Genomic DNA, 25,082 nt, shown 5'->3' with positions numbered 1-25,082 from the left:
TGTCACCTCGGTCCCCCTGTCCCCCTGTCACCGTGTCCCCCCATCCCCCTGTCCCCCTGTCCCCTGTCCCCCCCGTGTGACACAGCCCCCACGTTGGATGCTCGATTCCTTTATTGCTCCCTGGACGCAGCCTGGGGGGGCGCGGGGAGGGGTCCGAGGAGGAGGAGGAGGGGGTGACGATGCTGGGGGGGACCCCAGGGTTGGGTGGGGGGGGGTGTCAGACCCCCCCCCGCCCCCCGAAGCGGGTGTGGGGGTCCTGCCCCCCCCTCAGCCCCCCCCCGAGGCCGGGGGAGCCGGGGGGGCAGCGGGGGGGGGGGGGGCCGCCCGGGGGTCCTGCCCGCAGCCCCCCGACCCGCAGCCCCCTCCTCGCAGACGCTTCTCGTCCCTGCGGGGACGGGGGGGGGTCACGGGGGGGCTGCACCCCAAAATCCAGCACCACCCCCTCCCCAGGGCCTCCCAGTGCCCCCAGGGCCTCCCAGTGCCCCCCAGTAACCCAGTGCCTCCCAGTGCCCCCCAGTAACCCCCAGTGCCTCCCAGTGCCCTCCAGTGTCTCCCATTGCCCCCAGTAACCCCCAGTGCCCCCCAGTGCCTCCCAGTGCCCCCCAGTACCCTCCAGTGCCTCCCATTGCCCCCCAGTTCCTCCCATAGCCACCCAGTGTCCTCAGTGCCTCCTGGTGCCCCCCAATGCCCCCCAGTAACCCCCAGTGCCTCCCAGTGCCCCCCAGTGCCTCCCATAGCCCCCCAGTGTCCTCAGTGCCTCCATTGCCCCCCAGTGCCCCCCAGTCCCTCCCAGTACACTCCCATGTCCCCACAATGCCCCCCCCCCAGTGTTCCCAGTCCCTCCCAGTCCCTCCCAGTGCCCCCAGTCTCCAGACGGGGGGGGGGGGCAGCAGGGTCCCCCCAGTACTCACATGGCAGAACCGTAACGCTGCGGCGGCGAGAGAGGGGACGGTGTCACCCGGCACCCCAACCAGTAACCAGACCCCCCAACCAGTAACCAGACCCCCCAACCAGTACCCTGACCAGTGACCAGGTTAACTGGTAGCCCCCCCCATTCCCACACTGGGGTAACTGGTAGCCCCCCCCTTCCCATACTGGGGTAACTGGTAGCCCCCCCCCTTCCCATACTGGGGTAACTGGTTCCCCCCCCATTCCCACACTGGTGTAACTGGTTTCCCCCCCATTCCCATACTGGGGTAACTGGTTCCCCCCCCCTTCCCATACTGGGGTAACTGGTTGCTCCCCCATTCCCACACTGGGGTAACTGGTTTCCCCCCCATTCCCACACTGGGGTAACTGGTTGCTCCCCCCATTCCCACACTGGTGTAACTGGTAGCCCCCCCATTCCCACACTGGTGTAACTGGTTTCCCCCCCACTTCCCACACTGGGGTAACTGGTAGCCCCCCCATTCCCATACTGGGGTAACTGGTTCCCCCCCCATTCCCATACTGGGGTAACTGGTAGCCCCCCCATTCCCACACTGGGGTAACTGGTTTCCCCCCCCATTCCCACACTGGGGTAACTGGTAGCCCCCCCATTCCCACACTGGGGTAACTGGTTTCCCCCCCCATTCCCACACTGGTGTAACTGGTAGCCCCCCCATTCCCACACTGGGGTAACTGGTTTCCCCCCCCATTCCCACACTGGGGTAACTGGTAGCCCCCCCATTCCCACACTGGGGTAACTGGTTTCCCCCCCCATTCCCACACTGGTGTAACTGGTAGCCCCCCCATTCCCACACTGGGGTAACTGGTTTCCCCCCCCCTTCCACACTGGGGTAACTGGTAGCCCCCCCATTCCCACACTGGTGTAACTGGTTTCCCCCCCACTTCCCACACTGGGGTAACTGGTAGCCCCCCCATTCCCATACTGGGGTAACTGGTAGCCCCCCCATTCCCACACTGGGGTAACTGGTTTCCCCCCCCATTCCCACACTGGGGTAACTGGTAGCCCCCCCATTCCCACACTGGTGTAACTGGTTTCCCCCCCCATTCCCACACTGGTGTAACTGGTAGCCCCCCCATTCCCATACTGGGGTAACTGGTTTCCCCCCCATTCCCACACTGGGTAACTGGTTTCCCCCCCCCATTCCCACACTGGGGTAACTGGTAGCCCCCCCATTCCCACACTGGGGTAACTGGTTTCCCCCCCACTTCCCACACTGGGGTAACTGGTAGCCCCCCCATTCCCATACTGGGGTAACTGGTTCCCCCCCCATTCCCATACTGGGGTAACTGGTTGCTCCCCCATTCCCACACTGGGGTAACTGGTAGCCCCCCCATTCCCACACTGGGGTAACTGGTTTCCCCCCCATTCCCACACTGGGGTAACTGGTAGCCCCCCCATTCCCACACTGGGGTAACTGGTTTCCCCCCCATTCCCACACTGGGGTAACTGGTTGCTCCCCCATTCCCACACTGGGGTAACTGGTTTCCCCCCCATTCCCACACTGGGGTAACTGGTTTCCCCCCCATTCCCACACTGGGGTAACTGGTTCCCCCCCCATTCCCATACTGGGGTAACTGGTTGCTCCCCTGGGGTAACTGGTAGCCCCCCCATTCCCACACTGGGGTAACTGGTTTCCCCCCCATTCCCACACTGGGGTAACTGGTAGCCCCCCCATTCCCACACTGGGGTAACTGGTTTCCCCCCCATTCCCACACTGGGGTAACTGGTTGCTCCCCCCATTCCCACACTGGGGTAACTGGTAGCCCCCCCATTCCCACACTGGGGTAACTGGTTTCCCCCCCCCCTTCCCACACTGGGGTAACTGGTTTCCCCCCCCATTCCCACACTGGTGTAACTGGTAGCCCCCCCATTCCCACACTGGTGTAACTGGTTTCCCCCCCCCTTCCCACACTGGGGTAACTGGGAGCCCCCCACTCACGAGTGCAGCCCGTGGACGCCCCCCTCGATCTGCGCCGCCACCGTCCGCCGCTCGAACTTCAGCTCCCCTGAGTACATCATGGATCTGGGGGGGCCCGGGGGGGGGTCAGAGGGGTTCTGGGGGGGCCCCCCTTAGCCCCCCCCCCTCCCTGCCCCCCCAAACTCACCGTAGCGCCGAGAGGCTGCGGGCACCGATGTCCTGGCAGCCGTGCTGGATGCCAGCGAGCAGGTAGGGGACCAGGTGCTGAACCGACCCCCGGGGGGGCACCCCGGAGCCCCCCGAAACCGGCACCGGCTCCCCGTCACTGGGGAGGGGGGGGGGGACACACAGCATGAACCCCCCCCCCGAGCCACCGACACCCCCTCCCCAGGAATATGGGGGGACACAGCATCACCGCCCCCCCCCCCCGAGACCCCAGGGATGGGGGGGATATGGGGGGGCATGGGGGGGGGAGCAGTGACGGGGGGTCCCGGGGTGGGGGGGGGACACAGAGGGGCTGAAGGGGGTCCCAGGGGTGAAGGGGGGGCACATGGAGGGGGACACAGAGGTTGGGGGGGGGGTCTCAGGGTGAGGGGGAGTCCTGCGGGGACAAAGGGGTGAGGGGGGGGGTCCCAGGGAGGTCTCAGGTGGGGTAAGGGGGGGTCCTGGGGGGGTGTGTCAGGGTGAGGGGGGGTCCTGGGGGGGGTGAGGGGGGGGGTCTAGGGGTAAGGGGGGGTCCTGGGGGGGTGTCTCAGGGTGAGGGGGGGTTCCTGGGGGGGGTGAGCGGGGGGTCTCAGGGTGAGGGGGGGTCCCAGGGGGGATGAGGGGGGGTCTAGGGGTAAGGGGGGGGTCCTGCGGGGACAAAGGCGTGAGGTGGGGGGGGGTCCCAGGATGGGTGAAGGGGGGGGGTCCCAGGGTAGATGGGAGTCCTGGGGGGTGTGAGGGGGGGGGTCTCAAAGTGAGGGGGGGTCCCAGGGGGGATAAGGGGGGGTCTAGGGGTAAGAGGGGGTCCTGGGGGGGTGAGGGGGGGGGTCTTGTAGTGGAGGGGGGCTGGTGGGGGGGGTGAAGGGGGGGTCACAAGGTAGGGGGGGACTCCTGGGGGGCATGAGGGGGGGTCTCGAGAGCTCGAGGGGAGGGTCCTGAGCTGAGGAGAAGGGGGGGGTGTGTGTCCCGGGGGAGCTGGGGGGGGGGGGGTGTCCCACATTTGGGGGGGTCCCGGGGTCACCCCGTACCTGCAGCCGCGCTCGGGGTCGGGGGGGGGCCAGGACCCGGTGCTGCCGCAGCCGCCCCCCCCCTCGGGGAAGAGCAGCTCGCCCGGAGCCTCCGCCGCGGCCGCCAGCAGGGACCCCAACATCACTGCGCACCCCAAAACATCACTGGGGACCCCAAAACACCCCCCAACATCACTGGGGACCCCAACCCCCCCCCCCAGGGTACCCCAACATCACTGCGCACCCCCAAAACATCACTGTGCACCCCAAAACGCCCCCCAACATCACTGGGGACCCCAAAACCCCCCCCAGGGCACCCCAACATCACTGCGCACCCCAAAACATCACTGGGGACCCCAAAACACCCCCCCAACATCACTGGGGACCCCAAAACCCCCCAGGGGGAACCTCAACATCACTGGGGACCCCAAAACCCCCCAGGGGACCCCAACATCACTGCACACCCCAAAACACCCCCCAACATCACTGGGGACCCCAAAACACCCCAGGGGAACCTCAACATTACTAGGGACCCCCAAAACGCCCCCGGGGAACCCTAACATCACTGGGGACCCCAAAACCCCCCCAGGGGACCCCAACATCACTGGGGACTCCAACCCCCCCAGCAGGGACCCTAACATCACTGGGGACCCCAAAACACCCGCAGGGAACCCCAACATCACTGCGCACCCCAAAACGCCCCCAGGGGACCCCAACATCACTGTGCACCCCAAAACACCCCCAATATCACTGGGGACCCCAAAACATCCCCAGGGAACCTCAACATCACTGGGGACCCCAAAACCCCCCGGGGGGACCCCAACATCACTGTGCACCCCAAAACACCCCAGGGGACCCCAACCCCCCCAGGGGACCCCAACATCACTGGGGACCCCAAAACACCCCCCAACATCACTGGGGACCCCAAAACACCCCCAGGGGACCCCAACATCACTGTGCACCCCAAAACACCCCCCAATATCACTGGGGACCCCAAAACACCCCCAGGGAACCTCAACATCACTGGGGACCCCAAAACCCCCTGGGGAACCCCAACATCGTGCCATGGTGGCCCCAAGGGGTTGGTGGCCATGGGACCCAATCTGGTGGCCCAAAGGGGTTGGTGGCCATGGGACCCAATCTGGTGGCCCAAAGGGTCAATGGCCATGGGACCTCAATGGTGACCCCAAGGGGTCAACGGCCATGGGACCTCAATGGTCACCCCTAAGGGTCAATGGCCATGGGACCTCAATGGTGACCCCAAGGGCTCAACGGCCACAGGATCCCAATGGTGGCCCCAAGGATTGATGGTCCCGAACCCACCATGGTGGCCCCAAAGGGTCAATGGCCATAGGACCGCAACGGTGACCCCAAGGGGTCAACGGCCATGGGAACCCCTTGGTGGCCCCAAGGTGTTGACGGCCACAGGAACCCAACGTTGACCCCAAGAGTTGACTGCCCCAAACCCCCCACGGTGACCCCAATGTGTCGATGGCCATGGGACCTCAATGGTGACCCCAAGGGGTCAATGGCCATGGGACCCACTGGTGGCACCAAGGATTCATGGCCACAGGACCCCAGTGGTGGCCCCAAGGGTTGATGGCCCCGAACTCACCATGGTGGCCCCAGGGGTTGATGGCCCCGAACCCATCATGGTCACCCCAAGGGGTCGATGGCCACGGGACCTCAATGGTCACCCCAAGGGGTCAATGGCCATGGGACCCACTGGTGGCACCAAGGGTTGATGGCCCCAAACCCACCATGGTGGCCCCCAAGGGTTGATGGCCATGGGATGGGAACCCTTGGTGGCCCCAGGGGTTGATGGCCCCGAACCCACCATGGTGACCCCAAGGGGCCGATGGCCATGGGACCTCAAAGGTGGCACCAAAGGGTCAATGGCCATGGGACCCACTGGTGGCCCCAAGGGTTGATGGCCCCGAACCCATCATGGTGGCCCCAAAGGGTCAATGGCCATGGGACCTCAATGGTGACCCCAAGGGGTCAACGGCCATGGGACCTCAATGGTCACCCCAAAGGGTCAATGGCCATGGGACCTCAATGGTGACCCCAAGGGCTCAACGGCCACAGGATCCCAATGGTGGCCCCAAGGATTGATGGTCCCGAACCCATCATGGTGGCCCCAAAGGGTCAATGGCCATAGGACCGCAATGGTGACCCCAAGGGGTCAATGGCCATGGGACCTCAACGGTGACCCCAAGGGGTCAACGGCCATGGGAACCCAATGTGTTGACGGCCACAGGAACCCAACGTTGACCCCAAGAGTTGACTGCCCCAAACCCCCCACGGTGACCCCAATGTGTCGATGGCCATGGGACCTCAATGGTGACCCCAAGGGGTCAATGGCCATGGGACCCACTGGTGGCACCAAGGATTCATGGCCACGGGACCCCAGTGGTGGCCCCAAGGGTTGATGGCCCCGAACTCACCATGGTGGCCCCAGGGGTTGATGGTCCTGAACCCACCATGGTGACCCCAAGGGGTCGATGGCCATGGGACCTCAATGGTGACCCCAAGGGGTCAATGGCCATGGGACCCACTGGTGGCCCCAAGGGTTGATGGCCCCGAACCCATCATGGTGGCCCCAAAGGGTCAATGGCCATGGGACCTCAATGGTGACCCCAAGGGGTCAACGGCCATGGGACCTCAATGGTCACCCGAAAGGGTCAATGGCCATGGGACCTCAATGGTGACCCCAAGGGCTCAACGGCCACAGGATCCCACTGGTGGCCCCAAGGATTGATGGTTCCGAACCCACCATGGTGGCCCCAAAGGGTCAATGGCCATGGGACCTCAACAGTGACCCCAAGGGGTCAATGGCCACAGGACCTCAGCGGTGACCCCACGGGGTCAACGGCCATGGGAACCCCTTGGTGGCCCCAACGTGTTGACGGCCACAGGAACCCAACGTTGACCCCAAGCGTTGACTGCCCCGATCCCCCCACAGTGACCCCAATGTGTCGATGGCCATGGGACCTCAATGGTGACCCCAAGGGGTCGATGGCCATGGGACCTCAATGGTCACCCCAAGGGGTCAATGGCCATGGGACCCACTGGTGGCACCAAGGGTTGATGGCCCCAAACCCACCACGGTGGCCCCAAGGGTTGATGGCCATGGGAACCCCTTGGTGGCCCCAAGGGTTGATGGCCCCGAACTCACCATGGTGGCCCCAGGGGTTGATGGCCCCGAACCCACCATGGTGACCCCAAGGGGTCGATGGCCATGGGACCTCAATGGTGACCCCAAGGGGTCGATGGCCATGGGACCCACTGGTGGCCCCAAGGGTTGATGGCCCCGAACCCATCATGGTGGCCCCAAAGGGTCAATGGCCATGGGACCTCAATGGTGACCCCAAAGGGGTCAACGGCCATGGGACCTCAATGGTCACCCCGAAAGGGTCAATGGCCATGGGACCTCAATGGTGACCCCAAGGGCTCAACGGCCACAGGATCCCAATGGTGGCCCCAAGGATTGATGGTCCTGAACCCACCATGGTGGCCCCAAAGGGTCAATGGCCATGGGACCGCAATGGTGACCCCAAGGGGTCAACGGCCATGGGACCTCAACGGTGACCCCACGGGGTCAACAGCCATGGGAACCCCTTGGTGGCCCCAACGTGTTGACGGCCACAGGAACCCAACGTTGACCCCAAGAGTTGACTGCCCCGATCCCCCCAACGGCGACCCCCACCGCGTCGGTGGCCACGGACCCGCCGTGGTGGCCCGGGGGGCAGCCGCACTCACCGGTGGAGGCTCCGAGCGCCAGGGCCTTCAGCAGGTGGCCCGCGGCGTGGCCGTCGGCGAGGACGGGGACCCCGAAGCGCCGGGCGTACTCGGCCACCCTGTAGACGGCCGTGGCCTGCGGGCGCCCGCAGGCGGCCCCTGAGGCTCAGGGTTGGGGGGCGCCCAGGGCTCTGGGGGGGGGGGGGGGATGACCCTTGGGGGGGGGGGTGTCACCGGGGTGGTTTTTTTGGGGGGGGGGGGGGGGGTCGTGCAACCTGCCAGGGCGCTGCCGGGGGGGCCGCAGCCCCAGCCCACGCGCAGCGCGTCGGCCCCCGCGTCGATCAGGTTCTTGGCTTGCGCCGCCGTCACCACTGCCGCGGCGGGGGGCGACAGGGTCACCCCCCCAGAATGACCCCCCCCATAGAGAATGACCCCCCAGAGTCAACCCCCCATAGAGAATGACCCCCCAGAATGACCCCCCCATAGAGAATGTCACCCCCCCACCGAGAATGACCCCCCAGTCACCCCCCCATAGAGAATGACCCCCCAGAGTCACCCCCATAGAGAATGACCCCCCCAGAATGACCCCCCCATAGAGAATGACCCCCCAGAATGACCCCCCACCGAGAATGACCCCCCCAGAATGACCCCCCCACCGAGAATGACCCCCCAGAGTCACCCCCCCATAGAGAATGACCCCCCCAGAATGACACCCCATAGAGAATGACCCCCCAGAATCACCCCCCCACCAAGAATGTCACCCCCCCACTGAGAATGACCCCCCAGAATGACTCCCCCATAGAGAATGAACCCCCAGAGTCACCCCCCCATAGAGAATGACCCCCCAGAATGACCCCCCATAGAGAATGACCCCAGAGTCACCCCCTCACCGAGAATGACCCCCCCAGAGTGACCCCCCATAGAGAATGACCTCCCAGAGTCACCCCCCCCATAGAGAATGACCCCCCCAGAATCACCCCCCCACCGAGAATGACCCCCCAGGGTCACCCCCCCATAGAGAATGACCCCCCAGAATCACCCCCCAGAATCACCCCCCCACCGAGAATGACCCCCCCAGAGTGACCCCCCCATAGAGAATGACCTCCCAGAGTCACCCCCCCATAGAGAATGACCCCCCAGAGTCACCCCCCACCGAGAATGACCCCCCCAGAGTCACCCCCCCACCAAGAATGTCATCCCCCCCACCGAGAATGACCCCCCAGTCACCCCCCCATAGGGAATGACCCCCCCATAGAGAATGACCCCTCCAGAATGACCCCCCATAGAGAATGACCACCCAGAATCACCCCCCCACCGAGAATGACCCCCCCAGAGTGACCCCCCCATAGAGAATGACCCCCCAGAATGACCCACCCATAGAGACTGACCCCCCCAGAATGACCCCCACCTTGAAACCCCCCCAGAATGACCCCCCACCCCAGATCTTCACCCCCCTACCCCAAACCTGAACCCCCCCAGAGACTGACCCCCCAATCTCCCCCTGAGACTGACCCCCCCACCTCAACCCCCCAGAGAATGACCCCCCCCGCGCACCCCAAATCCTGACCCCCCGTCCCTCACTGCTGCCTCTGACCCCCCTCCCCACTGCCCCCCAAGACTCCACTGCCCCCCCGCTCCCCACTGCCCCCCCCACTCCCCACTGCCCCCCACACCCCCTTGACCCCCCACTCCCCCTTGACCCCCCAACTCCCCACTCCCCCCACTCCCCTTACACCCCCACTCCCCCTTGACCCCCCCTCCCCACTCCCCCCCACTCCCCTTACCCCCCCCACTCCCCCTTGACCCCCCCACTCCCCACAGACCCCCAACTCCCCTTACACCCCCACTGCCCCCCCACTCCCCATTGCCCCCCCCACTCCCCACAGCCCCCCCACTCCCCACTCCCCCCCCACTCCCCTTACCCCGCCACTCCCCACTGCCCCCCCACTCCCCACAGCCCCCCAACTCTCCTTACCCCCCCACTGCCCCCCCACTCCCCATTGCCCCCCCACTCCCCCTTGACCCCCCCACTCCCCACTGCCCCCCCCACTCCCCACAGCCCCCCAACTCCCCTTACCCTCCCACTCCCCCTTGACCCCACCACTGCCCCCCCCCCGCCCCCCCACTCCCCCCCGCCCCCCCTTGCCCCCCCCTCTCACCGTTGCCCCCGATCACCTGGAGCTCGGGGTACCGGCCCTTGATGTACTGGATCATGGACACCTGGTACGTCGAGTTCCCCTGCGACGAGTCCTGGGGGGCAACGGCGGCTTTGGGGGTACGGGGGGGGGGGGGGCACAGACCCACCCTGGGGGGCTGGATGTCGGGGGGCAGGGGGGGTCAGGGGTTCTGAGGATTAGGGGTCAGGATTTGGGGCATGGGAGATCAGGATTTGGGGTGCTGGGGGGGTCAGGATTTGGGGTGCTGGGGTTCAGGATTTGGGGTGCTGGGGGTCAGGATTTGGGGTGGGGGGTCAGCAGAGTGGGGTGAGGATTTGGGGTGCAGGGGGGTCAGGATTTGGGGTACGGGGGGTCAGCGGAGTGGGGGTCTGGATTTGGGGTGATGGTCAGGATTTGGGGTGTGGGAGATTAGGATTTGGGGTGCAGGGGGGGTCAGGATTTGGGGGGGTCGGGATTTGGGGTGCAGGGGGCTCAGGATTTGGGGGGGTCAGGATTTGGGGTGGGGGCGGTCAGCGGAGTGGGGGTCAGGATTTGGGGTGCGGGAGATTAGGATTTGGGGTGCGGGGGGGTCAGGATTTGGGGTGAAGTGGGGTCAGTATTTGGGGTACGGGGGTCAGCAGAGTGGGGGTCAGGATTTGGGGTGTGGGAGATTAGGATTTGGGGTGCAGGGGGGTCAGGATTTGGGGTGCAGGTGTCAGGATTTGGGGTGACGGGGGGTCAGCGGAGTGGGGGTCAGGATTTGGGGGGTGGGGTTCAGGATGAGGGGTGCAGCGTTTTGGGGGGTCCCGTGTTTTGGGGGGTGCCGGGTTTCGGGGCGCAGGGTTTTGGGGTCCCCACCAGCAGGACAAGGTCGGCGCCCGCCTGCGCCAGCAGGTCGAGGCGGTAGCGGTCGTCGTCGCGGGTGCCCAGGGCGGCCCCGCAGAGCAGCTGCTTGCGCGCGTCCTTGGAGGCCAGAGGGTGCTCCCGGTTCTTCTTGAGGTCCGTGCGCGCGATGATGGCCACCAGCTCGTCTCGCTCGTTCACGATCGGCAGCTTCCCTGGAGGCACCGGGACACGGGGATGGGGACACGGGGTGGGGGACACCAGGGGTGGGGGAGATGGAGGGGACACCAGGGATGGGGGGGACACCAGGGATGGAGGAGATGGAGGGACACCAGGGATGGAGGAGACACCAGGGATGGAGGGGACACCAGGGATGGGGAGACACCAGGGATGGGGAGACACCAGGGATGGGGGGACACCAGGGATGGAGGAGATGGAGGGACACCAGGGATGGAGGGACACCAGGGATGGGGGACATAGAGGGGACACCAGGTATGGAGGGACACCAGGGATGGAGGAGATGGAGGGACACCAGGGATGGAGGGGACACCAGGGATGGGGGGGACACCAGGGATGGAGGAGATGGAGGGGACACCAGGGATGGAGGAGATGGAGGGACACCAGGGATGGAGGGGACACCAGGGATGGGGGGACACCAGGGATGGAGGGGACACCAGGGATGGAGGAGATGGAGGGACACCAGGGATGGAGGAGATGGAGGGACACCAGGGATGGAGGGGACACCAGGGATGGGGGGACACCAGGGATGGAGGAGATGGAGGGACACCAGGGATGGAGGAGATGGAGGGACACCAGGGATGGAGGGGACACCAGGGATGGAGGGGACACCAGGTATGGAGGGACACCAGGGATGGAGGAGATGGAGGGACACCAGGGATGGAGGGGACACCAGGGATGGGGAGACACCAGGGATGGGGAGACACCAGGTATGGAGGGACACCAGGGATGGAGGAGATGGAGGGACACCAGGGATGGAGGAGATGGAGGGACACCAGGGATGGAGGAGACACCAGGGATGGAGGGGACACCAGGGATGGGGAGACACCAGGGATGGGGAGACACCAGGGATGGGGGGACACCAGGGATGGAGGAGATGGAGGGACACCAGGGATGGAGGGACACCAGGGATGGGGGACATAGAGGGGACACCAGGTATGGAGGGACACCAGGGATGGAGGAGATGGAGGGACACCAGGGATGGAGGGGACACCAGGGATGGAGGAGATGGAGGGGACACCAGGGATGGAGGAGACACCAGGGATGGAGGAAATGGAGGGACACCAGGGATGGAGGGGACACCAGGGATGGAGGGGACACCAGGGATGGGGAGACACCAGGGATGGAGGAGACACCAGGGATGGAGGGGACACCAGGGACGGAGGAGTTGGAGGGACACCAGGAATGGGGGGACACCAGGGATGGGGGACATAGAGGGGACACCAGGGATGGAAGAGGTGGAGGGGACACCAGGGATGAAGGGGACACCAGGGATGGAGGAGATGGAGGGACACCAGGGATGGAGGGGACACCAGAGGTGGAGGAGATGGAGGGGACCCTCAGGATAGGGGGACACCAGGGGTTGAGAGGACACCAGGGATGTGGGAGGTGGAGGGGACACCAGGGACAGGGGGACACCAGGGATGGAGGAGATGGAGGAGACACCAGGGATGGGTGGACACCAGGGATGGAGGGGACACCAGAGGTGGGAGGACATCAGGGATGGGGGACATAGAGGGGACCCCAGGGATGGAGGAGATGGAGGTGACCCCAGGGGCAGGGAGACACCAGAGATGAGGGACAAAGAGGGAACCCCAAGAGGTGGGAACGGGGGAGGTGGAGGTGACCCCAGTGATGGGGATATGGGTGTCCCCAGGGATGGGGGTGACCCTGGGGGTCCCCGTGACGGTGCCCCCCTTCCCCTCACCCTTCTTGCTGCGCTGCAGGATCTCGTTGGCCTCTTTGAGGGTGATGCCGGCCGGAGCCACCACCAGGTCCTTGCGCTTGGTCATCACCTATGGGGGACAGCGGGGCCACCCAATCCCACCCCATCCCATCCCATCCCAACCCAATCCATTCCATCCTGTCCCTTCATCCCATCCCACCTCATCCTGTCCAGTCCCACCTCATCCCACCCCACCCTGGCCCTTCATCCCATCCCATCCCATCCCACCTCATTACATCCCATCCCGTCCCACCTCATCCCATCCCATCTCACCCAGTCCCTTCATCCCACCCCACCTCATCCTATCCCATCCATCTCATTCATCCCACCCATCCCATCTCATGCCGTCCCTTCATCCCACCCCATCCCATCCCATCCCACCCCATCCCATCCCATCCCATCCCATCCCATCCCATCCCATCCCAACCCACCCCTACCCCACCCCACATCCAATCCAATCCAATCCACCCCACCCCATCTCCATCTCCATCTTCATCTTCATCCCATCTCCACCCCCATTCCCATCCCATCCCTCTCCATCCTGTCCCATCCCATCTCCATCTCCATCTCCATCTCCAACTCCATCTCCATCCCCATCCCCATCCCATCCCGTCCCATCCCTCTCCATCTCCATCTCCATCTCCATCCCTCATCCCCATCCCCCATCCCTCCATCCCCATCCCATCCCTCTCCATCCCATCCCCATCCCCATCCCCATCTCCATCCCCATCCCCATCTCCACCTCCACCTCCACCTCCATCCCCATCCCACCCACCCCACCTCCTCGAGGCGCGTGCCGTGCTCGCTGTCCCCGAGGAAGTCGATGTCTCGGGAGGTGACGATGCCCTCGAGGCGGCCGCCGAGGCAGCCGCTGTGGGTGACGGGGATCCCCGAGAACCCGTGTCGCGCCTTGGCCGCCCGCACGTCCCCCACCGTCTGCGTGGGGCTCATCACCACGGGGTCCGTGATGAACCCCCCTGCTCGAACTTCTGGGGGACACACAGGGGCAGCGGGGGGCGTGGGGGGGGGGCGCGGGGGGGTGTTGGGGGGTCTTGGGGTTCAGGGGGGCCCCCCCCTTACCTTCACCTTGCGCACCTCGTTGGCCTGGAACTCCGGGGTGCAGTTGTGGTGGATGATGCCGATGCCGCCCATCAGCTGGGGGGGGACACAGAGGCTGCTGGGGGGGCACCCCAAAACCCAACCCTGCACCCCAAATCTGGATCCCGACCTGCACCCCAAACCAGGACCCTGATCCTGCACCCCAAACCCAGAACCCAACCCTGCACCCCAAACTCGGACCCCGACCCTGCACCCCAAACCCAGAGCCTGATCCTGCACCCCAAACTCAGACCCGACCCTGCACCCCTAACCCGGACCTTGACCCTGCACCCCGACCCTGCACCCCAAATCTGGATCCCGACCCTGCACCCCAAACCCAGATCCCGACCCTGTACCCCAAACCCGGACCTTGACCCTGCACCCCGACCCTGCACCCCAAATCTGGATCCCGACCCTGCACCCCAAACCAAGACCCTGATCCTGCACCCCAAACCCAGAACCCAACCCTGCACCCCAAACTCGGACCCTGACCCTGCACCCCAAATCCAGACCCCAACCCTGCACCCCAAACCAGGAACCCAACCCTGCACCCCAAATCCGGACCCCAACCCTGCACCCTGACCCTGCACCGCAAACCTGGACCTTGACCCTGCACCCCCAAATCAGACTGGGGGGCCTCAACCCTGCACCCTAATCCTGCACCCCCAAATCAGACTGGGGGGCCTCAACCCTGCACCCTAACCCTGCACCCCCAAATCAGACTGGGGTGCCCTGGCCCTGCACCCTGACCCTGCACCCCCAAATCAGACTGGGGTGCCCTGGCCCTGCACCCTGACCCTGCACCCCCAAATCAGACTGGGGTGCCCTGACCCTGCACTCCAACCCTGCACCCCCAAATCAGACTGGGGTGCCCCTGACCCTGCACCCAGACCCTGCACCCCCAAACCAGACAGGGGTGCCCTGACCCTGCACCCCCAGATCAGACTGGAGGGCCCAACCCTGCACCCCCAGATCAGACTAGGGCACCCCAAGCCTGCACCCCCAGATCGGACCGGGGGGCCCTGACCCTGCCCCCCAAAAGAAGTGGGGACCCTGCCCCCCTAAACCAGACTGGGGGGTCCCAATCCTGCACCCCTCAATCAGCTTTGCTGCAGACCCGACCCTGCCCCCCAAATCAAGTGGGGGACCCTAACTGTGCACCCCCACATCAGCTGTGGTGCCCCCCCCGCCCGGTGCCCCCCCCTCATTACCCCCCCCAGCCCCATGGTGACCCCCCAGCCCCAGTGCCCCCCCAGCCCCATGGAGCCCCCAAAGCCCCATTGCCCCCCCACCCCCATGGTGACCCCCCAGCCCCTTTGCCCCCCCAGCCCCATGGTGACCCCCCCAGCCCCATTGCCCCCCCAGCCCCATGGTGCCCCCCCCAGCCCCATTGCCCCCCCAGCCCCACTGCCCCCCTCAGCCCCATTGCCCCCCCAGCCCCATTACCCCCCTCAGCCCCATTGCCCCCCCAGCCCCATGGTGCCCCCCCAGCCCCAGTGCCCCCCCAGCCCCATAGTGACCCCCAGCCCCATGGTGACCCCCCCAGCCCCATTGCCCCCCCAGCCCCACTGCCCCCCAACCCCATGGTGCCCCCCCAGCCCCATTGCCCCCCCAGCCCCACTGCCCCCCCAGCCCCATGGTGCCCCCCCAGCCCCATTGCCCCCCCCAGCCCCATGGTGACCCCTCCAACCCCATTGCCCCCCCCACCCCCATGGTGCCTCCCCCCAGCCCCATTGCCCCCCCAGCCCCATGGAGCCCCCCCAGCCCCATTGCCCCCCCCAGCCCCACTGCCCCCCCCAGCCCCATTGCCCCCCCACCCCCATAGTGCCCCCCCCAGCCCCATTGCCCCCCCACCCCCATGGTGCCCCCCCCAGCCCCATTACCCCCCCAGCCCCGTGGTGCCCCCCCCAGCCCCATTGCCCCCCCAGCCCCATGGAGCCCCCCAGCCCCATTACCCCCACCAGCCCCATTGCCCCCCCAGCCCCATGGTGACCCCCCCCAACCCCATTACCCCCCCAGCCCCAGTGCCCCCCCAGCCCCATGGTGACCCCCCCAGCCCTATTGCCCCCCCAGCCCCATGGAGCCCCCCCAGCCCTATTGCCCCCCCAGCCCCATGGTGCCCCCCCAGCCCCATTGCCCCCCCCCAGCCCCATGGTGCCCCCCTCCAGCCCCATTGCCCCACCCAGCCCCATTGCCCCCCCAGCCCCTTTGCCCCCCCCAGCCCCATTGCCCCCCCAGCCCCATGGTGAGCCCCCAGCCCCATTGCCCCCCCCAACCCCTTTGCCCCCCCCAACCCCATGGTGACCCCCCCAGCCCCTTTGCCCCCCCCAGCCCCATTGCCCCCCCAACCCCATGGTGCCCCCCCAGCCCCTTTGCCCCCCCCAGCCCCACTGCCCCCCCCAGCCCCAGGGCCCCCCCCTACAGCCATGGCGATGGCCATGTCGGCCTCGGTGACGCTGTCCAGGGGGGGGGACACCAGCGGCGTCTTCAGCGTCAGCTTCTTCGTCAGCGCCGACGTCAGGTCCTGGGGGGGCACCCGCATCACACACACCCCCCCCCCTCCATGGGGGGGCCTGACCCCCCCAAACACCCCTGCACCCCCCCACCCCACAGCCAGGGGGAACCCTGACCCCTCCAACCTCCATCTCATGCCCCCCCCCATCATGGGACCCCCCCCCATCCTTACTCCAGGACCCTCCCCATCATGGGACCCCCCCCCCATCCTGACCCCAGGACCCCCCCTCCCCATCATGGGACACATCCTGACTCCAGGACACCCCCAAGCATGGACCCCCCCCCCAATCCTGACTCCAGGACCCCCCCCAAGCATGGACCCCCCCATCCTGACTCCAGGACCCTCCCCATCATGGGACCCCCCCCATCCTGACTCCAGGACACCCCCAAGCATGGACGCCCCCCATCCTGACTCCAAGACCCCCCCATCATAGGACCCCCCCCCATCCTGACTCCAGGCCCCCCCCCAAGCATGGACCCCCCCCCCAATCCTGACTCCAAGACCCCCCCATCATAGGACCCCCCCCAATCCTGACTCCAGGACAACCCCTCCCATCATGGGACCCCCCCCATCCTGCCTCCAGGCCCCCCCCAAGCATGGACCCCCCCCCCCAATCCTGACTCCAAGACCCCCCCATCATAGGACCCCCCCCCAATCCTGACTCCAGGACACCCCCCCCCATCATGGGACCCCCCCCCCATCCTGACTCCAGGACCCCCCCCAAGCATGGCCCCCCCCCCCAATCCTGACTCCAGGACCCCGCCATCATGGGACCCCCCCCCCCAATCCTGACTCCAAGACCCCCCCAATCATAAGCCCCCCCCCCCTTATCCTGACCCCAAGGCCCCCCCATCATGGGACCCCCCCCATCCTGACTCCAGGACCCCCCCCCCAAGCATGGACCCACCCCATCATAAGACCCCCCCCAATCCTGACTCCAAGACCCCCCCCCATCATAAGACCCCCCCCCAATCCTGACCCCAAGGCCCCCCCATCATGGGACCCCCCACCCCATCCTGACCCCAGGGCCCCCCCCCATCATGGGACCCCCCCCCCATTCTTCTCTCCCCCATCCTGGGGGCCCACAGGGTTCCCCCCCCCCCCATCTCTGAGAAAGGGGGGGGGGTCCACACTGCCCCCCCCTAGGAGATTGGGGAGGTCCTGGGGGGGGGGGTCACAGGGATTGGGGGGGGGTCCCGGGGGGGGTGTCACAGGGGTTGGGGGGGGTCCTGGGGGGGGACACAGGGATTGGGGGGGTCCTGGGGGGGGTCACAGGGATTGGGGGGGCTGCCCTGGATTTGGGGGGGGGGGTCCTGGGTTGGGGGGGGGTCACTCACCACCTCGTCAGCTGTGAAGTCGATGAAGCCGGGAGGATGAGGAAGTCACTGGGGGGGGGGGGGGGAGGAAGAAAGTGGGGGGGCACCATGAGTGGGACCCCCCCAAAAACACCACCCTCCCCCCCCCCCCCAAAGCTGACTGCCCTGGGGAGGGGGGGGGCACCCCGATTGGGGGGGGGGGGGGGGCACCCAGGGGGGGAATGGGGGCACTGGGAGTCGGGGGGGGGGTGTCCCGGGGTGACCCAGGTTGGGGTGCAGGGGTGCTGGGGTTTTGGGGTGCAGAGGGGTAAGGGGGTGGAGGGGTTTGGAGTCCAGTTTTGGGGTTCAGGGGTGCAGGATTAGGGGTGCAGGGTTTGGGGTGTCAGGGTTTGGGGGGGCGGGTTTTGGGGTTCGGGGGTTTTGGATCAGGTTTTGGGGTGCAGTTTAGGGGTGTAGGATTAGGGGTGCAGGGTTTGGGGGGCATGTTTTGGGGTTCAGGGGTTGCGGATCAGGTTTTGGGGTGCAGGGGTTTCAGGGTGCAGGGTTTGGGGGTGCAGGGGTTTTGGGGTGCAGGGGTTTTGGGGTGCATACTCGTAGGTGAGCCTGCTGGCCCCCAGCAACTGCAAGGGGGGGTGCGGGGTTTGGGGGTTCAGGGCTTGGGGGTGCAGGGGTTCAGGGTTTCAGGGCACAAGGGTTTGGGGTTTTGGGGTGCAGAGGTTTCAGGGTTTGGGGGTTTTGGGGTGCAGAGGTTTCAGGGTTTGGGGGTTTTGGGGCACAGGGGTTCAGGGTTTTGGGGTTCAGGGTTTTGGGGTGCATACTCGTAGGCGAGCCCGCTGGCCCCCAGCAGCTGCAGGGGGGGTGCAGGGTTTAGGGGTTCAGGGCTTGGGGGTGCAGGGGTTTTGGGGTGCAGGGGTTTCGGGGCACAAGGGGTTTCGGGGTGCAGGGGTTTCGAGGCACGGGGGTTCAGGGATTTTGGGGTGCAGGGGTTTCAGGGTGCAGGGGTTTCGGGGCATGGGGGTTTCAGGGTGCAGGGGTTTCGGGGCGCAAGGGGTTTTGGGGTGCAGGCGTTTCGGGGCGCAGGGGTTTCGAGGCACAGGGGTTTCGGGGTTTCGGGGTGCAGGGGTTTCGGGGTGCAGGGGTTTTGGGGCACGGGGGTTTCGGCGCGCGGGGGTTTCGGGGCGCAAGGGGTTTTGGGGCGCAAGGGGTTTCGGGGCGCAAGGGGTTTTGGGGCGCAAGGGGTTTTGGGGCGCAAGGGGTTTCGGGGTTTTGAGGCACAGGGGTTCAGGTATTTTAGGGTGCAGGGGTTTTGGGGCACAAGGGGTTTCGGGGTGCAGGGGTTTCGAGGCACGGGGGTTCAGGGATTTTGGGGTGCAGGGGTTTCGGGGCATGGGGGTTTCGGGGCACAGGGGTTTCGGGGTGCAGGGGTTTCGGGGTGCAGGGGTTTTGGGGCGCAGGGGTTTCAGAGTGCAGGGGGTTTTGGGGCGCGGGGGGTTTCAGGGTGCAGGGGTTTCGGGGTGCGGGGGGTTTCAAGGTGCGTACTCGTAGGCGAGCCCGCTGCCCCCCAGCAGTTGTGGGGCGCTCAGCCCATCCTCGGGCACGTAGCCGGTGCTGCCGCTGATCAGGTAGTCGGCCATGCTGCGGGGGGGGTCACACCAGGGCCCCCCAAAACAACACACACCACCCCCCGAGACCCCCCCCGGGACCCCAAAAACAACAACCCCCCCAAAAAAAACCAACTCCAGACCCTCAAGGAACCCCCCCCCGAAACACCAGAACCTCCTCCAGGCCCCCCAAACACCAGACACCCCAAAGACCCCCTTGGACCCCCAAAAACACCAGACACCCCCAATACCAGTAACCCCCACCCCCCCAGCACTGGGACCCCCCCAGTACCAGTAACACCCCCCCAGTACCAGTAACTCCCCCCTCCCAGCACTGGGGACCCCCCCAGTACCAGTAACCCCATCTCCAGCCCCAGTACTCCTACCCTGCATCCCAGTAACTCCCAGTACTCCTCCCCTGCATCCCAGTAACTCCCAGTACTCCTCCCCTGCATCCCAGTAACTCCCAGTACTCCCCACCCTGCATCCCAGTAACTCCCAGTACTCCCCACCCTGCATCCCAGTAACTCCCAGTACTCCCATCCCTGCATCCCAGTAACTCCCAGTACTCCCCCCTGCATCCCAGTAACTCCCAGTACCCCCATCTCTGCATCCCAGTAACTCCCATTACGCTTCCCCTGCATCCCAGTAACTCCCAGTACTCCTCCCTGCATCCCAGTAACTCCCAGTACTCCCCCCTGCATCCCAGTAACTCCCAGTACTCCCCACCCTGCATCCCAGTAACTCCCAGTACTCCCCACCCTGCAACCCAGTAACTCCCAGTACTCCTACCCTGCATCCCAGTAACTCCCAGTACCCCCCATCTCTGCATCCCAGTAACTCCCAGTACCCCCATCTCTGCATCCCAGTAACTCCCAGTACTCCCTCCCTGCACCCCAGTAACTCCCAGTACCCCCCAGGACCGGTCCCCAGTGCCTCCCAGTGCCCCCCCCCCCCCCCTCCCAGCATCCCCCAGGACCGGTTCCCAGTGCCTCCCAGTAACCGCCTCCCAGCAGCGCCCAGGGCCGGTCCCCAGGGTCTCCCAGTATCCCAGTAACCCTCCCCCCCGCCTCCCAGTGCCCCCCCCCCCCGCCCCCCCCGGCTCCCAGCATCCCCCAGGGCCAGCCCCCAGCACCTCCCAGTAACCCTCCCACATCACCCAGGGCCCTCCCTCCTCTGCCTCCCAGTACCCCCCACTACCCCCAGCATCCAGGACCCCCCCCGCCCCAGTAACTCCCAGTACCCGCCCCCCCCCATACTACTACTGCTTCATCCCTCCCAGTGCCTCCCAGTACCTCTCTCCCCATCCCAGTATCCCCCAGTACCTCCCAGTACCTCTCTCCAGTGCACCCCCCCCCAGTGCTCCCCAGTACCTCTCTCCTCCTCTCCAGTGCCCCCCAGTATCCTCCCAGTACCTCTCTCTCCCTCTCCAGTGCCCCCCAGTATCCTCCCAGTACCTCTCTCTCCCTCTCCAGTGCCCCCCAGTATCCTCCCAGTACCCCTCTCCCCATCCCAGTGCCCCCCAGTACCCCTCTCCCCCATCCCAGTGCCCCCCAGTACCTCCCTCCCCCATCCCAGTGCCCCCCAGTACCCTCCTAGTACCCCTCTCCCCCATCCAGTGTCTCCCAGTACTACTCTCCCCCCATCCCAGTGCCCCCCAGTATCCTTCCAGTACCTTTCTCCCCCATCCAAGTGCCCCGCACTATCCTCCAGTACCTCTCTCCCCCATCCCAGTGCCCCCCAGTACCTCCCTCCCCCATCCCAGTGCCCCCCAGTCCCCCTCTCCCCCATCCCAGTGCTCCCCAGTACCCCTCTCCCCCATCCCAGTATCCCCCAGTACCTCTCTCCCCCATCCCAGTGCCCCCCAGTACCTCTCTCCCCCATCCCAGTGCCCCCCAGTACCCTCTCCCCCATCCCAGTATCCCCCAGTACCTCTCTCCCCCATCCCAGTGCCCCCCAGTACCTCTCTCCCATCTCCAGTGCCCCCCAGTATCCTCCCAGTACCTCCCAGTCACTCTCTCCCCTCTCCCAGTGTCCCCCAGTGCCCCCAGTCCCCCATCCCAGTGTCCCCAGTGCCCCAGTCCCCTCTCCCCCATCCCAGTGTCCCCAGTGCCCCCAGTACCTGGGCTCCCCCTCGCCCATGGCGCTCAGCGCCGGAGCGGGCGGGGCGGGGGGCGGGGCCAGAGAGGGGGCGGGGCCAGCACAAGCCACGCCCACACCACCAACCACCCAATGGGACCGCGCGGGGGGCGTGGCCATGCGGTCAGGCCACGCCCACTAACACACAGCCCCGCCCACGACTCTCCCCTCGTCCAATAGGACGCGGCGGGGGGTGTGGTCAGAGGCTAAAGCCCCGCCCACCGCTCCGGCCCCGCCCTGCGACAGCCCCCCCCCCCCTCACTTGGGGAGCACCCATGGGGTTTGGGGGGCACCCATGGAGTTTAGGGGGCACCTATGGAGTTTGGGGACACCCATGGAGTTTGGGGGGGCACCCATGGAGTTTAGGGGGCACCCATGGAGTTTGGGGGGGCACCCATCGAATTTGGGGGGCACCCATGGAGTTCGGGGGGGCACCCATCGAATTTGGGGGGGCACCCATGGGGTTTGGGGGGCATCCATGGGGTTTGGGGGGGCACCAATGGAGTTTGAAGGGCACTCACGGAGTTTAGGGGCACCCATGGAGTTTGGGGGCACCCATGGAGTTTGAGGGGGCACCCATGGGTTTTCGGGGGTCACCCATGGGTTTGGGGGGCACCCATGGAGTTTGGGGGGGCACCAATGGAGTTTGAGGGGCACCCTTTGAGTTTGGGGGCACCCATGGAGTTTGGGGGACACCCATGGAGTTTGGGGGGGCACCCACCGAGTTTGGGGGCACCCATGGAGTTTGGGTGCACCCATGGAGTTTGGGGGGGCACCCATGGAGTTTAGGGGCACCCTTTGAGTTTGGGGGCACCCATCGAGTTTGGGGGGGCACCCATGGAGTCTGGGGGACACCATGGAGTTTGGGGGGGCACCCACCGAGTTTGGGGGCACCCATGGAGTTTGGGGGGCACCCATCGAGTTTGGGGGGCACCCACCGAGTTTGGGGGGCACCCATGGAGTTTGGGGGGACACTCATGGAGTTTGGGGGGGGCACCTATGGAGTTTGGGGGGCACCCTTTGAGATTGCGGGGGCACCCATGCAGTTTGGGGGGCACCCATGGAGTTTGGGGCACCCACCGATTTTGGAGGGCACCCATTGAATTTGGGGGGCACCCATGGAGTTTGGGGGGGCACCCATGGAGTTTGGGGGCACCCACTGAGTTTGGGGGGTCACCCATGGAGTTTGGGGACACCCATGGAGTCTGGGGGGGCACCCATCGAGTTTGGGGGGCACCCACGGAGTTTGGGGGCACCCATCGAGTTCGGGGGGCACCCATGGAGTTTGGGGGGGCACCCACCGAGTTTGGGGGGGCACCTATGGAGTTTGGGGGGGCACCCATGGGGTTTGGGGAGCACCCATAGAGTTTGGGGGGGCACCCATGGAGTTTGGGGGCGCCCCCCTCAGCTCTGGGGCTACCTGGGACACCCCTGTTTTTGGGGGTACCCTAGGTTTTGGGGACACCCCCTAGGTTTTGGGGGGACACCCTCTGTTTTGGGGGCCCCCCCATAGCTCTGGGGCTGCCCCTCTTTTGGGGGGCACCTTAGGTCCCCCCCCTTTCTCAGGGTCCCCCCCATTTTCCTGGGTGCCCCCCCCTTTTCTGAGCGGGATGCGTGTGCGAGGGGGACGTGGGGGGTGTGAGCCCCCCCAAAAAACCCCTGCTGACCCCCCTTTTGCCCCCGGACCTGCCCCCAGCCCCCCTTTTACCCCCCCAGCCCCCCTTTTTACCCCATCCCTGCTCTCCTGCCCCCCCACTTGCCCCCAGGCCCCCCTTTTTGCCCCCCCAGCCCCCACATTTGCCCCCCAGCCCCCCCTTTTGACCCCCCAGGCCCTCTTTTGCCCCTCTTTTACCCCCCCCAGCCCCCCTTTTGTCCCCCTGTACCTGCCCTCCTGCCCCCCCACTTGCCCCCCAGCCCCCCCATTTGCCCCCCGGACCTGCCTTCCTGCCCCCCCACTTGCCCCCCTAGGCCCCCATTTGCCCTCTGTCCCCCCTTTTGCCCCCCGTACCTGCCCTCCTGCCCCTCCACTTGCCCCCAGCCCCCCTTTTGCCCCCCGTACCTGCCCCTGCTGCCCCCCCCACTTGCCCCCCAGCCCCCATTTGCCCCCCTAGCCCCCATTTGCCCCCGTACCTGCCCTGCTGCCCCCCCACTGGCCCCCAGCCCCCCCTTTCCCCCTCATTTGCCCCCTGTACCTGCCCCCAGCCCCCCTTTTGCCCCCCAGCCCCCTCATTTGCCCCCCGTTCCTGCCTCCTGCCCCCCCACTTGCCCCCCAGCCCCCCTTTCCCCCTGTACCTGCCCTCCTGCCCCCCCATTTGCCCCCCTAGCCCCCCCTTTCCCCCGTACCTGCCCTCCTGCCCCCCATTTGCCCCCTGTACCTGCCCTCCTGCCCCCCATTTGCCCCCCAGCCCCCCCTTTTACCCCCCCAGCCCCCTCATTTGCCCCCCAGCCCCCCCTTTTACCCCCCAGCCCCCTCATTTCCCCCCAGCCCCCCCTTTTGCCCCCCGTACCTGCCCTCCTGCCCCCCCCGCCGCCTTCGCTCGGGTCCCGTGTCCCGCCGGGGGCCCCCCCACATCAGCTTGGGGGGCGGGGGGGGCCCCCTCAGCCGGGGGGGGCGAGGGGGGGCTTCCAGGGGCGGGGGCAGCTCGAGGGGGGCGAGGGGGGGGTCTCCATGGCCACGGGGGGGGGGGGGGTCACAAGGAAGGGGGGGTCCCGAGAGGGTCCTAGGGATGGAGGGGGGTCCCTTTGGGGGGGTCCGGGGGGGGTGGTCCTAGGGATGGGGGGGCCTTTGGGGGGGTCTGGGGAGGGTAACGGGGGGGGGTCACAAGGAAAGGGGGGGTCCTGAGAGGGTCCTAGGGCTGGGGGGGGGACCTTTTGGGGGGTCACGGGGGGGTCACAAGCAAAAGGGGTTCCTAGGGGGGTCCTAGGGATGGGGGGGGTGGCCTTTTGGGGGGGTCCTAGGGATGAGGGGGGGTTGAGGGGGTCCCTTTGGGGGGGGGGGTCCTGGGGAGGGAGTCCCGGGGGGGTCACAAGGAGGGGGTGTCCCAGGGATGGGGGGTCCGGGGGGGTCAGGAGGGGTCACAAGGTGGGGGTGTCCCGGGGATGAGGGGGTTAGGGGGGTCCAGGGGGGGTTCGGGGGGGTCCCGGGGGGTCCGGGGGGGTCACAAGGGGGGGGGTGTCCCGGGGATGGGGGGTTTGGGGGGGTCCGGGGGGGGTCACAAGGAGGGGGGGTCCCGGGGATGGGGGGTTTGGGGGGGGTCCAGGAGGGGTTCTGGGGGGGTCTGGGGGGGTCCGGGGGGGTCACAAGGGGGGGTGTCCCGGGGATGAGGGGGTTAGGGGGGTCCAGGGGGGGTTCTGGGGGTCTGGGGGGGTCCGGGGGGGTCACAAGGGGGGGGTGGTGTCCCGGGGATGGGGGGTTCGGGGGGGTCCAGGGGGGGTCTGGGGGGTCTGGGGGATCCGGGGGGGTCACAAGGGGGGGGTGTCCCGGGGATAGGGGTTTAGGGGGTCCAGGGGGGGTTCGGGGGGGTCCCGGGGGGGTCCCGGACTCGCGTGGGTCCCCGCGGTCTCTCCGGGCGCTGCGGTTTATGGGGGGGGGAGGGGAAGGGGGGGAGGAGGGGGGGAGGGGGGTGTTGGCC

At 66.8% G+C, this 25,082-nt stretch overlaps 1 protein-coding gene across 1 annotated transcript; it reads right to left on the bottom strand.

Moving 5' to 3' along the window:
• Positions 1-106: 106 nt before the first annotated feature.
• Positions 107-21,487, bottom strand: LOC138735219 (inosine-5'-monophosphate dehydrogenase 1-like). The gene is given in 18 exon segments (XM_069883122.1): positions 107-385; positions 912-928; positions 2,889-2,972; positions 3,055-3,192; positions 4,100-4,223; positions 7,841-7,978; positions 8,095-8,190; positions 9,979-10,069; positions 10,834-11,033; positions 12,764-12,851; positions 13,562-13,756; positions 13,759-13,770; positions 13,862-13,936; positions 16,302-16,403; positions 17,732-17,766; positions 17,769-17,779; positions 19,250-19,345; positions 21,434-21,487. Coding segments are annotated over 18 exon segments (1,797 nt in total). The 5' UTR covers positions 21,454-21,487; the 3' UTR covers positions 107-110.
• Between the last annotated feature and the right edge of the window lie 3,595 nt (positions 21,488-25,082).

This window comes from Phaenicophaeus curvirostris, unplaced genomic scaffold (genome assembly GCF_032191515.1).
Source record: "Phaenicophaeus curvirostris isolate KB17595 unplaced genomic scaffold, BPBGC_Pcur_1.0 scaffold_590, whole genome shotgun sequence".
Taxonomy (NCBI): domain Eukaryota; kingdom Metazoa; phylum Chordata; class Aves; order Cuculiformes; family Cuculidae; genus Phaenicophaeus; species Phaenicophaeus curvirostris.
This window is presented reverse-complemented; position numbering and strand designations above follow the sequence as displayed.